Source organism: Solea senegalensis, linkage group LG10 (assembly GCF_019176455.1).
Source record: "Solea senegalensis isolate Sse05_10M linkage group LG10, IFAPA_SoseM_1, whole genome shotgun sequence".
Classification (NCBI taxonomy): Eukaryota; Metazoa; Chordata; class Actinopteri; order Pleuronectiformes; family Soleidae; genus Solea; species Solea senegalensis.
Genome location: NC_058030.1, coordinates 14,158,129 through 14,174,881, shown reverse-complemented (window position 1 = coordinate 14,174,881; position 16,753 = coordinate 14,158,129). Strand labels below are relative to the sequence as shown.

Genomic DNA, 16,753 nt, shown 5'->3' with positions numbered 1-16,753 from the left:
CTACATGGAAACATTTTAAGTCAATATGCTATGAGTGCTATAAAGAGACAATTTCCCACTTAAATTGCAGTAGTAACTGCATCTGTTGTTTTGGTCTTTGAAGAGGAAAAACATGTTTATCAACGGTAAATTTGAAGAGAAAGACAGCAAATAATGGTCAACAAAAAAAGAAGTTTGCCTCACCTATAATTCACATTATTGCACATGCTACGTATATACATTTAACTGTGTACTGAAATCACAACACGATATGCTTTGTACTAACACTACTCACTGTGGTTATAGTTAAGACAAAAGTGTGTCTGTGACAAAACATTCTGTATCTACTGTTATCGATCACTGTGACACAGTAACACTAACTTCATCAACTACCGGTGATTAATATGTACATGTTGTTTGTGAAACCAAGACAAGGTGGATTCTTTACACTGAGAGCTTGTTGACTGTCTTTGCTGATTCCTGTATTCACTGTAGTCTTTAAAGCTCACTTCTCTCTTCAAATCTGCTGTAATACATAACTGCTGTTTTCTGGCACAAAGAAAGTAAGGAAAATACGATGGAACAATAACGTTTTTATCAAGCTTGACTGGTTTTCAGGGCTGACTATATTGAGGTTGTGTGTTGCGAGGGATGAAACGCATGGTCAGGCTGTGCTTGTCCTCCACAGGCTGCTGCGAGAGGTTGTTGGTCTGCCTGATGCTGTTGATGGTGCAGCCTTGACGAGGACACACCGTGTAGCGTGACAACAGAGTGACCAAGATGACCTTCATCATCACCATGGCGATGTGTTTACCCACACAGGAACGAGGCCCGCAGCCGAAGGGCTGAAAGAAACGACTGGGCACCTGCCAGGCAGAGAAGGAAGTGGTTTGTTTCTTTGTTTGTTTGTTTGCTTTTTCCAGAATCACATATTGCTGCATGACTTACAGTTTTGTCAAAGTTCAACAGGCTGAACTCTTTGGGTTTAGGGAAGAATTCAGTCTTATGCATCAGGCCAATGTTGAGGATGATGTTTGTTCCCTTCCTGATTTTTGTGCCTTTAATGACGTCATCTTCCAGAGCTTTTCTCATTGTGAAATCGACAACTGGATGAAACCTCATAGACTCATTGATGAAGTTCTCCAGCACATTCAGGCTTTGATAATTAATTTTTTCTGCGCCTTTTTCACCTGGAAACAAGAAAATGACAGCATTTTTTTAGAACAGAGTAGTATTCAGCTGGTGTAATAAAATCACTCATCAGTCATTCACTCACTCCAGACAGTGTTTATCTCCTCCACTATTCTCTGCTCCACATCTGGGTTTTGTTTCAGCAGCATCAGCATGAAGAAGAGACTGATGGAAAGTGTGTCCGGGCCTGCGATCACCATCTCCAGCACACACTGCCTTACGTTATCTGCTGTGAGCTCTCCGTGGTTCTGTTACACGGACAAATGAATGTAAGGAGAACACGACAAACACAGACGTTTTCTGCACAGTAACTCTGTGACACAGTTAGTTCAGACCTGAATACTGACTCACCTGTGCAAAGATGAGTTCCGTCGCAAAGTCGAGATCATCATCCAACTTCTCCGTGTCATGAATCATTTGTCTTTTCATTTCTAGAAGGCTCTCCATGGCGTCTTGCAGTTCTTGGCTGTTAAAGTTCAGAAAGCATCACAGTTCACAGTTGAAGAACTCCCACACCAAATGTTGCTTCACTGGTGAGTGTGAGGATCTTACGCTGCTCTCTTGTGCTTATTGTACAGCCATCCAATCTTGAAGAATATGTCAGGCTTGATAAGAACAGCTTGCCATGTCTCAAAGTAGTTGTGGATTTTCATCAGCAAGTCCTTCTCTGAGACACCATAAATAAAAATATTGTATTGTATTGAAATTCTATCAACATTTTAAAATCACAGGAGGCCCGATGTCTTGATCTATACATATCTTGTTCTACAGACTAAAGAGAACATCTTTGTGTCTCACAGACCTGCACAAATATAATTTTACATATGTGTTTTGAGATTAATGATGTGAAAATGACTATTCCCTCTGATATCGCGAATCATGTCGCAATTTCTGTTAAAAACAATTAAAACATTGTTTCACAGTCATTCCTATAAGAAACTGAATGTGAATATTAACTGGCAGGAAACAATAAGTCTGAGTGAAGATGTTCCAGACACTGCACATGCAGCTGACCGTTAAGTGGCACCCTGAGGAACAGCCTGTTGGAGATGTCCACGACGATGGCTCTCAACAGATTGAGAGCGTCCACGTGACCAGAGGGGTCGGTCATCTCCTGCAGGCTGTCCAGGTGTTTAGCAGTGGAGCTCAGACAGACTGTCACTGTCCTCTGGATGGCGGGGCCTGTCAAGGCTGAGAAACAGCAGGACAACGATTCAGGGATTCAACCGTCCACCAATATGAATGTACATGTTTGCTTTGTTTTGCCACATCTGTAATAATTACTCACCTTTATAGAAATACGTCCTCACTTTTCTCCAGAGTGGGACATCACTGTTGAAGATGACACCCCTCCCTTCCATCCCAACACACCTCAGACCTTTTGTGCTTCCAAATCTGGCAGTGTAGTGAGCACTCTTCAGCACATGATACACCTCTGTAGATCTGTAGGTGAAGCCAGACTGGGACTTTTATTTCATTATAATGAACTATCACGACATGTACAGTACTGTCAGATTCTCCATGTCTGGTATCTCAGTAGAACTTGCCTGCTAAAAATGAGGGTCTCCTCACCATTAATCCACACCCGCACCATGCTGCCATATTTGTTGTTGTAATAGTTGCTTGCTGTTCCAACTCCAGTCCAGATGAATCTGATGTATGAGAGAAAGGGACCCAGTCCTGCCAAGAAGGATGGACCTAGAAGAAAGAAGTAGGTGTATTCAACATAATAGTTCTCTATTATTAGGAAGCATCAGGTTTGTTGACATGACTTTGAATTAGAGTCTGTGCTCTGATGTTGATATGATAGGGGCATCATCACCAGTAGGTCCAATCCAGCCGTCTGGATGAATTTGTGAAAGACTTTATTTTTCAGTTCCAGGTGCCTGTAAATGTTAACTTAATGTACTTAAAGGCATAATGTTGTTGAAATTGCACTTAGTTTCTCAAGAAATTCCAGGTTTTTAATAATATGTTTTTGTAAAAAGATACTTCATTAAACGTAAAACAAAGGGAAATTCTTTTTTATTATGGTTATTATGCTATTATTTTACTGGTCCGGCCCACTTGAGATTAAATTGTGCTGTATGCGGCCCCTGAACTTGCAAAAACCTGCAAAAAATAAGGTGGCAAACACATTCTTCCTGTTTTCTTGTGACATCTGTCTGCTTGCACCTCCATGTCTATCAGTCTTCACAATTTTGTGATAAAGCCAAAGCTTTGGTCTCTCACCTGGTATGTGTGACAACTGGTTTGTGCAGCTCCAAACAGTGTAGAGCAGCAGAAGAACAAGAAGCAGCAAGACCGTGACCTCGGACACCGTGTTCACCTCCATGGGGCCGATGTTAAGCATCTCCAGCGGCAGCATCCCCTTCATAAGTCCTGCCATTGTACAGACACACCTGCACTGGCTCAGTACGTCCTCTAACAACCTGCAGGTCGAGTCTGACTCGTGTTCGTACAGCTTCAAAACGCGAAATTAAATCTCTGGACAACCTTCCTTTTAATCCTAACTGATGCTTTTGTCCTTCAGTGCTCACACGCAACAGATCCCTGGCACACATGGAAACCAAAATACACCCACATAAGGCTTAACGACAAACTGTGTCAGTAACTCGTTACGTTCAACAACGTCAGTAATTTGCTTTTAATTTAACAAAAGTCACTACAGAATTAATGAATTTTAGTGAGTCCATTTCCCCTCCTTACCATGCTAAAAAGGAAGCTATAAAATGTAAGTTAATGCCCAACTACATCAAAATCTGTCAGTTCAAAAAAAACGAGAGGAAAACACTTCCAATATCCACTTCTTCAATAAGTATTTATCAAGTGATCAGTGATACTTACTTTGCTTCACCCACTGGATTTCAGAGATGACATTCTTCCACCAAATAAATCACAGTGTGGTCCAAGTGTTTATAAAGCCTTGGTTTTAAACCTTCACCTCACTGGTTGCTTAGAAACATTGCCACTTTGTGGTCTCAAGTACCTTCACATGGCAGAACACTGCACGGAACCACACACCGATTCAAAAAGAATAAAGTGTTTTTTCTCGATTCATGAGAAATGCAGAACACTTTCATGGTTTTCTTCTTCTTCTTTTTTTTTTTTTTTTGTTAAGATCAGCTTCACATTTTAATTTGCCCAAAAGAAAGAAAAACCCATTCTCCAGCTTGTCAACCATGGAAGCTTTTTAAGAGGAAGTTAATTAGCTGGGTCAGACTGACCTGTGACAAAGGGAGTGGAGAATTACTCTGCAGCTTGAATAAGCCGCTGGTGACAGAGAAATCTTATCTTCATCATCTGAAAAGCTCAGCCTTTATGTGGAAATGGCGTTTACACTTCTTTTTTTTTTGTCAACATCTGAAATCATACATTCAAACTTAATTAGAAAAAAGCAGTTCATGCAGATGGGTATTGTGCGTCTAATGAGCTTCCCTTCAGGCTCAGCACTTCTGAATAGCTGTTATATTGCTAAACAAGATACTGGCCGCACATTTGAGGCTTTAGGGAAGCTGCTTTCATTCTAAATTGGCTGAAAAACTATATTCATTCTAACAATGAAGCTGGAATAATTAGGGAAAATATGCAACATTGATTCTTTATTGGGAAAATTCATTTATTAGTAAGATTATAAACATCAAAATGTTTCATGAAAAGAGATTTCAAAGGATTTACACACACGCACACACACACACATACACACTGAAAGCACACTGAAAGCTCCTTTGTGAATCCAAAGAATGATCTCTTTGTCCACAACTTATTTATTCCACTTCCATATAATTCTGTGTAGAACAGACTGATGACAATAATTGAGAAGAAGAGCACTAGAGAGATGTGGGGCAGTCATTCTGGAAATATGTCCATGAGCTGCTTATAAATCAAGCAAGTGTGCAGGCAGACGTTACTGTAACTGTTTCCCAGATGCTTGTTGTTGTGCAATTCATCATGTGGTTTCCCCAGTATAGTTTCAGACAGATTGTGACATGCCTCTGCAACAGATTGAGCTGAGTTTCCCACTGACGTATCATCTGTTGGCAGGTGTTCAGATATGTGCTTGTGAACTTCAGATCCCATATCACTCCTCAGTAGAGAATTAGGAACCAAGCCACAGACATGACGGAGAGACGTGGATTATTTGCCATGTGGAAAGAGCTGCTGCTGGGATTGTGTGTGCTGCTGCTGCTCCTCACCTCTGCAGGTTTAGTCTTTCTGCTTGTTCAGCAGACAGAGCTGGTGAAGGAGATGGTCAGGTTGGACACTCAGGTGCAGGAGCTGTCACAGAGCTGCAAACTGTCCACAGAACCTGGACATGTGAAGACGCTTCACCGCAGCAGGCGAAACCAGGATGGGGAACCGACCCAAAGTGAGGATCAGACGGACATGCTGATGTTGATGACATACTCCATGGTCCCTGTAAGACAACAACCATCCTCCTTGTAAATGTGCTCTTTTGTGTGTTTGTAAAGATTTGATTGCTTTTGCTGTAAAAAAAGATAAAATAAGAAGAACACAACTTCAGTAGTTCTGATTACTGTTAATATGACAAAGAGCAGGGAAGGAATTCTGTTTTTTCTCATACATACAAATAAATCTTCTCTTTTCCCTCTTGTGATAAGAAACGTTCATGTAATGCAAAGAATTCTGGAGTCTGCTGCAGTGATTAAGAAAGGATCTGTTTTCCATTGACTGTGACCTGCTCCTCCCTCAGCTCTCCTCACATCCTCTGGGAATTGGCTTCTCTTCAGAAGGGATATTAATATTAGCAATGGTGCATAAGTGTTTGACCAAAACAAAACTTTATTTACTCATTGAAAGGGATTGCAACCTATCATTATGAGTTAATATTCCAAGTATGTTATTGATTCATAAATAAATTGTTAAAATGTATAATTTACATAGCACAATGAGGACTGCTCTAAATCCCTAAAAGCAGAAGATAATATAGATCTTTTGAAAGTCTTGATGCTGAGAACAAAATCATTTTAGAGCTGTGTTTTGTTTTTCTTTCTCGGGAGAAATGTATCTGGCATTCAAGACAAGCAGGTCACTGCCAAACATTCAGTAATTAACATTTATCTTTTAATAACAGATAGATTCTGTGGTGGCACTTCACACTGCTGCAGCTGCGAGAACAAGATAGTGGAAATCTGTATTTGAGTTACGCCGTCAAGCTGCGGTGACTATTTCTGCTCAAAGCCACTGATTGAGATATTAAGGTGCTCTCACTCGACTGTAGCTTCCAACTGATTTATTCAACACTTGTATAAATGTGTATTTGCTCTGCATGAACACACAGTCAAGAACGGTGTGTTCATCACCGGCCCTCTCACCTGTACCTGCCCCACTGCTCCCCTGCTCCACCCAGTGTTCAAAATAAATAAACAAAGACTGCATACAAAATGGCTGCAACACAACTTTTCCTTTGTATTGTGTGTGTGTCCGTTTTTTCCTAACTTCAGGTCAAATCCCTCGCTGACCTGTGTAGCAACAACAAAGGAGCTTGTATCACAGGTGCACTTCAATTATATCCTCCACTCCAGCACAATTTTTTATTGGTGCCTCTGCTGTTTTCACTCTATATTTGTTTTTTCCCCCCTTAGGTCCACCTGGACCACCCGGACCGCCAGGTACTGTACATTAAATATTAATGTACATCAATTCTGCTAAATGTGTTCCAATATAACAATGCACTTGTGTCTGTGAGGTTTGCCAGGTAGAGCAGGCTCACCGGGGCCGCAGGGTGTGCCAGGGCCGAAGGGGAAACGAGGAAGAAGAGGTGAGAGACTTATAGTATAGTCTTACACGTCTAATAATCCATCCCTGTAGTTTACCGAGTGGATGTGTGGATTAGAAAGCAATGTCAAGGAATCTTAGAAACACAAACCTGGAGCACGTTTGAAACATCTGTCAAATAGCTGTTCACTGGACTGATAACACCTTTACACTGTGTTCTCACTAAGTCACTTTGTTTATCCATCACTCATTTACTGGGGTATTCCAATCTTCCCAATCTATGAATGTATCCCATATTCATAGTAGCCTGTATTAACTCTTTCCTGTTCGGTTTTGGTTCGCTCGTTGTTGAGGCCTGTTTTTGCATGTCTAAACTATTTGTTTAATATACTTGTAGGTCTCTCTGGCCCAAGGGGTCCACCAGGTCCACCTGGTTTACCTGGTCTAGTCTGTCCGGCCTATAATTGGACTGAAATGAGAAACAAAACCATCTGTGGGCGTCGTCATCAACCCAACACGAGTAAGAGCATATCTACAAAAACTACTAAACTGCTAAAAACCTCTTCACGGACATTATGCACCTTGACGACTGAAGAAATTATTGAACCATTTATGAAGTTAGACCACAAAGTGACCCTAAAGCTGAATGATTGAAGTTTGTAAGTAACATATAGATGCATCGATGGTTGTCTCAGCATTAATGTATGGTTTTAATATAAGCCATTTAGCACATACCTAATGTCCAGAGATAGATGCAGGGTTTTAAAGATACTTTAAAGTCTGGTCTTTAATATAATCATATAATCCTACCTTGTTCAGTATCTTGATATCTTGTGAGGCTTTTCTTTTATTCCACAGCATATTTTAAACTTTCCAGTCTCAGGTCTGGCAGCTTGAGGCATTGTGCAATGTCTCGTAGTCACTATGACAATAAAGATTCTGATTCTGAAGTCAACTAAGATTTCTAATTTTGATTGTATGCTTTAGTCCAGGAACATAATACCAAAGTATCTTATTTTTCAAATGAAAACATATTGGGTCTAAAATTATTAGTCCACAGTAAAGTATAACCATGTCACACTTTCCATTTCTCCTTGTATGTATATGTAGATTCTCTCCCGACCAGAGCGGCTTTCACAGAAAACACTACAAGAATAAACAAGTCTGGTAGGAAATAAGCAACTATTATTCACATTTCTAACCTTGAAGCCTTTGAAGTCCCTATTAAATGCTGTTTGCATTAATGTGTCTTATTTTGTCTTTCTGCAGAATCAACATCACACACAATCACGTCATATGTTGCTGACTTGAGGAAACTTTTCAACACGACAGTGAAACCTGGTAAACAACTGTTTAAGAAAGCCTGTGGAAAAAAAACACACCATCTTAAAAAATGGGATCACACCCAACCTATTACAACACTACGACATTATTACATGCTCACAAAATTGCCTCTGGGGTATTTCCTATCACAATATGATGTGTCATCAACCCCCCACAACGCACACACACAATGCTTATTACTCAATGTTTTTTTTATTTTCCAGCATTGGTATCATTTAATCTGAGCTACAGCAGCAACAACACCTTGAATGATACCAACACAGTGGCAACAGGTGAGATTTAATGTGTTTTGTAAATAAAACAGGCTTTGCATAGTAACTCAGTTAGTTGATAAATCTCATCTCTTTCTAAATATTCAGGTCGTCATACTAACACCTTAAATGGCAGAGGAAATGTCACCTATACTCCAGTGACTAATGGTAAGAAACTGTCATGTGACATGTGAGATTTTGGTTTTTATATATAGCTGTAGAGTTTGAGTGTACTTCATGGTTTTAATAAACATAATTTTAGTTATTCTAATTCTGTGTTTGTTTGTTTTTACGGAGTCAGTTTCTCTTCATCCAGACAACAGATATGACACCAACACAGGGAATGTTACAGAGGCACCAGGAAAACTGCTAACAGGTAGGTGATGCTGGAAATCATTCATGAAATACTTTTCCCACACACATGATCAATCTTAAAAGTACATGCCGTGCTTGTGTCTCTTCCTACAGTGTTACCGACGCCACATTCAACAGATCGAGCCAGTGGTAGCTTTAGTTTTACTCCCTCGCAGAGACAGACAAACAATGACATGGAAACTGGTGAGAGAAAGTCACACAACTCAGTGTCAGATTCCTCAGAGAAAGAGAGAGAGAGAGAGAGAGAGAGCGAGAGAGAGAGAGAGAGAGAGAGAGAGAGAGAGAGAGCTTAACTCATGAAGCAGATCAACAGGAAAAACACACTCATGCTCAGAGTGTAGTTGTGATATATAATCACACATGCATTATTACTTTTATAAGAGTGTGTACAGTCGAAACCTTCCTCACAGATGACATGTGTTATTTATGTCAAGTTTCAAACATCTGTGGTGAAAAAAGTACCCTAGTACTGGTATAAATATAGTAGTCCATCATAAGTAAATGTCCTGTCAGAAAGAGTATTATTAGTATTTTCTGCAAAATATACTAATACGCTACTAGTATCTAAAGTGTAAACCGTTTTGATTGTATAAAACGCCCTGTTAAACACAATTCACCTTTATTTTCTTGAGTCAGTGTCGTCTTATAAACACTACAACCGTGTAAACGTCTCCAACACTGAGAACACTACAGGGACACCAACACAGTCAACAACAGGTGGGAAATACTGTTTCATATATCATGCATATGTGAGTGATTATGACTTGAATACACAAGATATATACTAATAATCATATTCATATCATATACATATACATGTATATGTATATACATACATATAATGTAGTGTATTCTACAGCTTCACCCATTGTGGACCAATTCAGAGATGTCGTCACTGACAACAAAACCACAATTGATTTGGCTGTGCAACATGGTAAGAAACCTAAATTTATATACTGTACAAATGTATTTATATTTAATACTCTGTGACTCTTCTGAACACAGACAGGGAGCCTGGTAAATAGCAATTGCAGGGAAACACACTTAACTTTGACAATATGAAAAAAGAATGTTCTTCATACTGTTTTATTTTCCAGAGTCTGAGTTATTTCATCAAAACAATAGCCATGACCGTTTGACTGACACCATGAGTGAGAATGTTACAGAGGCACCAGTGAACTTACTGACAAGTAGGATAATCTCTTTTTAGTCTTATGTAAATGTTTTACAGTAAGATTATAGAGTTTAAGAATGTTCTTAATACTGTTCTATTTTCTAGAGTCGGTGTCATTTCATCAAAACAACAGCAATGTCCACTTGACCAATACCACAAGTGAGAATGTTACAGAGGCACCAGTGAACTTGACAAGTAGGATAAGCCCTTACATTCTTTTTGTAAAATTAACAATAACATAAGGCTGCAGTGTAACTACCATTAATGTGGTATATTCTGCTCATGTTTTATTTCATTTCACAGCTTCAGTTTCTGCAGAATTGACTCCAAGGAGCAACACTAGCAGTGGAAACATTATCAATACAACTATGGAAAGAGGTAAATCATTGTGTTGAATAATATACACATGAATTCCAGCTGCTCTTCTCTTCAGTCAACAATAAAATTATTACAGGAAATGCTGCTTCTATTGAACTAACTTTAACTTCAACACATTCCCCTTTGTCCCGCGACCCTCTGGTGGAGGATAAAGCAGTAGATGATGGATGGATGAACATTCCCCTTTGTCTCTTGTTTTTCAATGAAAAGTACAAAGACAATTTGAAAAAAATAAAACTGAATGTGTAATTTCACCCCGTCATAATCCAGGTCTGCTGTCTGAAAACCAAACCAGTGACGCCTTCAATGTTAGTGGAACCATGAATGAAACACTCATGCAAAGTGGTAAGAAACTCTCACGCTACTGTATCAAACTGTATCAGTGTCATTCACAGGAAATCATAACAACGTCTAATTATTGATTTGAACATCTTTTAATCCCATTTTATATGATATGTGCTTTAAGGGATGTATTATAGTTATATTTTAATGTTAAATTGTAATACTGGCTTCACTGGTAACAATGTTGCAGCCACTTTATTCCTAACAAAATGTTCATTTGCGGGCTGTAAATAACATATGTGTTTTGGTTGGTGTGCTGCACCCATACCTACCTTATAACGCAGCTAGCAGCACTTCAACACAGCGGATGTCAGCAGAGCAAACATAGAGCAACTAGTCTCTAGTCTCTAGATATCTCTATTTTAACTCTAGATGAGTTAAAATAGAGATATCTGAAAGTGGAGAGGAAGTAAAGGCAGACTCATGTGAATGATTTTTTCCTGGACAGGGAAGCAACATATGTAATTTCAGCCTCAGTTAGCAAATGTTCTTTCTCCCTCTTCCATACACTCTGTTGATGGATATTTAATGTATATAACCTATTTATGATTTGTTAGTGTCACCTGTTGTCAGACACTAACATATACACTACATATACCATATTTAAGTCTTTATCAGTCAAGGGTAAGTCCTTACCATGGAGTATGATTTAATCTAGTTATAGTACTCTATAAGTATTTTTATATGACAATTTATGACATATTTTTCACTCTAGGCTCAAGGAACAACAAGCTAAATTCAACTGAGAGATGGACAAACACTGGTGAGTAAACACAGGTTCCTTTACTATAGAGCAATATGTTATGTTATTGACATTGATATTTAATGTTTGTATAATTAAAAAATAAATAAATCTTATGTATTTTTCGACAGAATCACCAACACCATATTCACCTGACCACATGAACGTTACTAAGCCTATGAACTTTCTGAACACAACCATGGAGCCTGGTAAACAATATACCTTAACTGTTATGACCTTGATGACAATAATTCTGTAAGTAAAAATCAAGTGATATGGATTTATTTCTGTATGTCATAAATATGTTTTTTTGCAAACCATACATTGTTCCATATCAAAACAAATGCTTTTATTTAAATATCATCACCAATATTGTCATTTTAAGTTCATATCGCCTACCTGTACTGAACAAAAAGCTGAACTGTAGTTCACATGTCTGGCCCCATCCTGACCAGACTAGATACTCAGTGGCCCCCAGGTCATTTTTTGGTCTTTGAGACCCCCGATCTTAAGCATAAACAGTTTTGATTGTATAATGAAATGTGTTTGACATCATTAACTTATTAATTAACTTAACACTATTTTCTCCGGTGTCATTTTATAAAGACCACAACAACAACAGCGTGAATGTCTCCAACACTGAGAACATTACAGAGACACCTACACGGTTAACAACAGGTGGGAAATACTGTTTCAGAAAATGATGCTTAAATGTGCGTGACTATAAATTTGAAATCTCAATGTATGTATACTCTATAGCTCCACTCATAGTGGACCGTAACATGTATGCCAGCAGCGACAACAGAACCACTACCTATTTACCCGTGAAACATGGTAAGAAACTATATTTGTATACATACACTATATGCTGTTCATGTTTAGGTATGTTTGCTCGCTCCAAACCTGTTTATCCTCCTACAGCAGAATCACCAACACCACATCCACCTGACAACATGAACGTCACTGACTCTGGGACTCTTCTGAACACTGACATGGAGCCTGGTAAATAACAATTGCAGGAAAACACACCTAACTTTGACAATATGAAAAAAGAATGTTCTTAATACTGTTTTTATTTTCTAGAGTTGGTGTCATATCATCAAAACAACAGCCATGACCGTTTGACTGATACCACAAGTGAGAATGTTACAGAGGCACCAGAGAACTTACTGACAAGTAGGATAATCTCTTTTAAATGATATGTTAGAGTAATAGAGAGAGAGAAAGACTTAAACGTTTCATTTCATTTTACAGCCTCACTTGTGACTCAAAAGGAGAACATTACCAATCAGAACACTATTGAAAGTGGTAAGAAAGTGTCACATGTATTATATTTGCTTTCAATGTTGACTTGTTTTACATCAAACTCATATTCTAAACTGATTTTAAGATTTTTCTCGAGACTCTTTATATCCAATCCATAACACCAGGATCACAGGGACAGCCAATGAGGGGTGGACAAGAAATGGTGAGAATGGATGGATCGATCGATCTATCTATCTATCTATCTATCTATCTATCTATCTATCTATCTATATATCTATCTATCTATCTATATATCTATCTATCTATCTATCTATCTGTCTATCATGTCTATCATGTCTATATGTCTGTCTTTATTCATTCCTTAGAGTGCGTTATCAAAGCCATTAAATGTTCAGAGAAAACACAAAAAATGAAAAGCACCTTTGGAGCATGGATGTCAGATGCATCGCTGCAGGATGATGGTCGATATTGGCTGGCCGATCACTTTTCAGGTGATTGATACAGCAATTCATTCTTTCATCATTGCAAATGCTGCAAATCATCTTGGGTCTTAAAGAACACTGACATTTCTTCACCAGGTCGAATTTTGGCCGAATTTCAGAACATTTCAACCTTTCAGAGCACAAGCAACAAAACTATAGATGTGCGAAAATTCTATCAGGGATGTGGTCATGTTGTTTACAAAGGCGTTTTTTACTACCACAATGGTGGCACAAACAAACTTAAAAGGTAAGTGTCCGTGTCAGACACACAGGATATGATTAACAATATAGATTTTTATATTTTTTTATGTTTGTATTGTTTTTATGTGTCTTGGTTAGCATTTTAACATGTGATCAATGCCTGATTCTACAGATTAGATCTGAACACTGGGAAAAGAGACTCTTTGACCATGGGAAACAGCAGATTTAACAACCTGACTTATCTTTTCTGCAACTCAAAGACGTACTTCAAGTTTGCTGTGGATGAAAATGGACTGTGGGTCATTTTTGCATCATATACAGATGATATTGTGATGGTAGCGAAGCTCAACTCTGACTCATTCTCTGTGGAGTATGTCATTAACACAGCCTACCCTATGACCAAAGCAGGAAATGCTTTCATTATTTGTGGTGTGCTGTATTTTACAGACGACAAAGACAGGAGAGTGACACATGCCTTTGATTTAAAGAAAAAGATTCCCCTCGATGCAAGTTTTGATTTAAGGCCAGATACAGGCATCTTGGCGATGCTGTCATACTATCCCAACAAAAAGCTTTTATACATGTGGGAGAACAGCAATGTGAAAACCTGCAGGGTCAAACTCAGAGTGACCTAAAATTACCCAAAAACAATCGTGTAAAATTAGCATTAAAATTATTTTTGAAACCTCTTACAGAAGTTGCTGCATTTGATATTTTTTGGAATTACTGTGTGATGATATATTGAGTACCGAGTAATGACCACATGGGTTGATATGAAGAAATGCATGGCTTACACATTGCATCACACAAACAGGGGACATTTATTTTTTGAGGTTTATGGAGTTGCAACTGATTTTGCCAAAAAAAGAAAGATTCTGTTCTTATCATGGGTGTATAACAAAGTAATTTGCCAAATTTTGCTCTCACGTATAAGCATATTATTTGTGGTAATTAGTACATATGGTATATACAAAACCAAAACAAATGAACAAAAAAGGAGCAAAGGGTTTTAGCAGAGTGACATAAGGTAACACAGGTTCCATGTTTCAGTGTTTGCCACGGTAAATATTAAAATAAATAAAAATAATTAAAAATATTAAAGAAAAGTGTTTGTCTTATGTTAATCTGAGTTGGTTGTTTTTGCTGATCTATACTGTCACTGTGTGTGTCACACTCTGACAACAGTTAACACAGGGTCATTTGAGATGGTTCACTCTCCACTGGAACTGTTCCTACACTCTTCAAAACTGCTGCCATCACTCCAATATTGAAAAAAAAACCTGGTGCTGATCCTAATAATTACAATAATCTTCGTCCCATCTCCAATCTACCTTTCCTCTCCAAAATCCTCGAAAAAACTGTTGCTTCCCAAATTCATTCTCACCTAACCCTTAACAGCCTGTACAAACAATTCCAATCTGGTTTCCGCCCCCTCCATAGCACTGAATCTGCACTCATCAAAATCACAAACGACCTCCTCCTGGCAGCCGACTGGTTTACTCACTATCCTCATCCTCCTCGATCTGAGTGCGGCCTTCGACACCATCTCTCACACTATCCTCCTCAACAGATTAATCTCCATTGGTATTTCACACACACCCCTTGACTGGTTTAAATCCTACCTCGCAGGCCGCACTCAGTTCATCCAACTCCAACCCTTCAGTTCCCACCCGTCCCCCGTCACCACTGGTGTGCCCCAGGGCTCTGTCCTGGGGCCCCTTCTCTTCATCATCTACCCCCTTCCTCTTGGCAATATCTTACGTAAATATAACATTCATTTCCATTGCTATGCGGATGACACCCAGCTCTACCTCTCCAGCAAACCAAATTCAACTCTCCCACCTTCCTCCCTTACTGACTGCTTCATCAAGCTCAAATCTTGGTTCTCCTCCAACTTCCTTAAACTCAACAGTGATAAAACCGAATTCCTTTTAATTGGTACCAAATCAACCCTCTCAAAAACTGACAGTTTTTCCCTCACTATCGACCACTCCTCTGTCTCCCCCTCCCCCCAGGTTAAGAGTCTGGGTGTCATCCTCGACAGCACATTATCATTCCAATCCCATATCAATAACATCACCCGGTCTGCATACTTCCACCAACGCAATATTAATCGCCTCCGCCCCTCCCTTTCTCCCCACTCCACTGCCATTCTTGTACACAGCCTTGTCACCTCCCGCATCAACTACTGCAACTCCCTTCTCTTTGGTCTACCTCACAAATACCTCCATAAACTCCAACTGGTTCAGAACTCTGCAGCTCGGATCATCACCAGAACCCCCTCCATCCACCACATCACCCCTGTTCTGCAGCAACTCCACTGGCTCCCGGTCAAACTCCGCATCGATTTCAAAATCCTCCTGTTTACGTTCAAGGACATCCACAACCTTTCCCCTCCTTATCTGTCCGAACTCTTCCACATCGCCACCCCTTCCCGTTCCCTCAGATCTGCCTCCTCTGTCCACCTCTCTGTCCCTCCCGCCCGCCTCGTCAACATGGGGAGCAGGGTTTTCAGCCGCTCTGCCCCCCAACTCTGGAACGCACTCCCACCGGACCTCAGGAACTTGGACTCTCTCACACTCTTCAAAACAAGACTAAAAACTCACCTATTCCTAACTGCCCACCCCACTAAACTATCTACATTGTCTTTTCTTATCTGTTTAGTGTTAGTGTTTTTATTTATGTATTGTACGGTGTCCTCGAGGGCCCAGAGAGGCGCCTCCAAATAAAATGTATTATTATTATTATTATTATTATTATTATGGTTAACCTGGCTGCATTAAAGTACTATTATGATTATTCATACTAGATGGTTATTTATTTTATTTTAATTAATAATCCACAGACTTACAGTGGGTAAAAAAAACCTAGTTACGCAGTGTGTATTACTTTGCTTAAATAAATGTCATATTTTACTGCCAAAACGTGAGTGCTTGATGTTATCCTGGTGAAAATCATGTAAGTTTGTGTAAATCAGAAGTAACAATTATATGTTACTCAAGTAAAAGTGCCGCTATAGTGATCACATTTTAAAAGAGTACAAAAGGTTCAAGGACATACATCTCAAAGGGAACACGTTTGCTAATTACAGTACAACAATAAAATAATACATAAAATAGTGTAAAAGTACAAAACTTTTTTTAAATTATTATAATCTTGAAAAAATACAATGACCTCAATACACGGAATGATATGAATTAAAATGGAATGAAAACCTTTAACTTTCCACATCTGGTGTCAACTTGAGTCTAAAATGCTGTACAGTCTTATCATTACCATTATTTAGTAG

General features: G+C 39.0%; 2 protein-coding genes across 6 annotated transcripts; one reads left to right on the top strand and one right to left on the bottom strand.

Moving 5' to 3' along the window:
* Positions 1-169: 169 nt before the first annotated feature.
* LOC122776510 (aromatase) lies at positions 170-3,572 on the bottom strand. Its single transcript, XM_044037100.1, has 9 exons — positions 3,403-3,572; positions 2,718-2,868; positions 2,459-2,613; positions 2,185-2,361; positions 1,723-1,837; positions 1,522-1,636; positions 1,256-1,418; positions 928-1,169; positions 170-845 (listed from the first exon to the last, which is right to left on the bottom strand). The coding sequence occupies exons 1-9, from the start codon at positions 3,557-3,559 to the stop codon at positions 594-596; spliced, it is 1,527 nt and encodes a 508-aa protein (XP_043893035.1). The 5' UTR covers positions 3,560-3,572; the 3' UTR covers positions 170-593.
* Positions 3,573-4,881: 1,309 nt separating this feature from the next.
* LOC122776509 (olfactomedin-like protein 2A) lies at positions 4,882-14,560 on the top strand. 5 transcript variants are annotated; one of them, XM_044037093.1, is made up of 28 exons: positions 4,882-5,589; positions 6,636-6,687; positions 6,777-6,803; positions 6,881-6,952; positions 7,307-7,429; positions 8,020-8,076; positions 8,179-8,250; positions 8,457-8,525; positions 8,613-8,672; positions 8,806-8,880; positions 8,973-9,062; positions 9,516-9,596; positions 9,727-9,813; positions 9,977-10,069; positions 10,159-10,248; positions 10,357-10,431; positions 10,702-10,776; positions 11,489-11,536; positions 11,647-11,724; positions 12,122-12,193; positions 12,275-12,349; positions 12,437-12,517; positions 12,599-12,691; positions 12,770-12,823; positions 12,906-12,983; positions 13,147-13,272; positions 13,360-13,510; positions 13,637-14,560. In XM_044037093.1, the coding sequence occupies exons 1-28, from the start codon at positions 5,290-5,292 to the stop codon at positions 14,097-14,099; spliced, it is 2,817 nt and encodes a 938-aa protein (XP_043893028.1). In that variant the 5' UTR covers positions 4,882-5,289; the 3' UTR covers positions 14,100-14,560. The 5 variants fall into 5 exon arrangements, with proteins under 5 accessions (XP_043893028.1, XP_043893034.1, XP_043893029.1 ...); XM_044037099.1 differs by having other exon boundaries at positions 5,224-5,589; positions 8,821-8,880; XM_044037094.1 differs by having other exon boundaries at positions 5,224-5,589; positions 12,440-12,517.
* Positions 14,561-16,753: the final 2,193 nt, after the last annotated feature.

Coding starts and splice junctions, on each gene's coding strand:
- LOC122776509 (XM_044037093.1), top strand. CDS start 5,290: ATGACGGAGAGACGTGGATTATTTGCCATGTGGAAAGAGCTGCTGCTG. Junction 6,688..6,776: donor CAAAGGAGCTTGTATCACAG/GTGCACTTCAAT, acceptor TTCCCCCCTTAG/GTCCACCTGGACCACCCGGA. Junction 10,249..10,356: donor GGCACCAGTGAACTTGACAA/GTAGGATAAGCC, acceptor TTCATTTCACAG/CTTCAGTTTCTGCAGAATTG.
- LOC122776510 (XM_044037100.1), bottom strand. CDS start 3,559: ATGGCAGGACTTATGAAGGGGATGCTGCCGCTGGAGATGCTTAACATC. Junction 2,362..2,458: donor GAGGACGTATTTCTATAAAG/GTGAGTAATTAT, acceptor GCTGTTTCTCAG/CCTTGACAGGCCCCGCCATC. Junction 1,838..2,184: donor CCTCAGGGTGCCACTTAACG/GTCAGCTGCATG, acceptor ATGGTGTCTCAG/AGAAGGACTTGCTGATGAAA.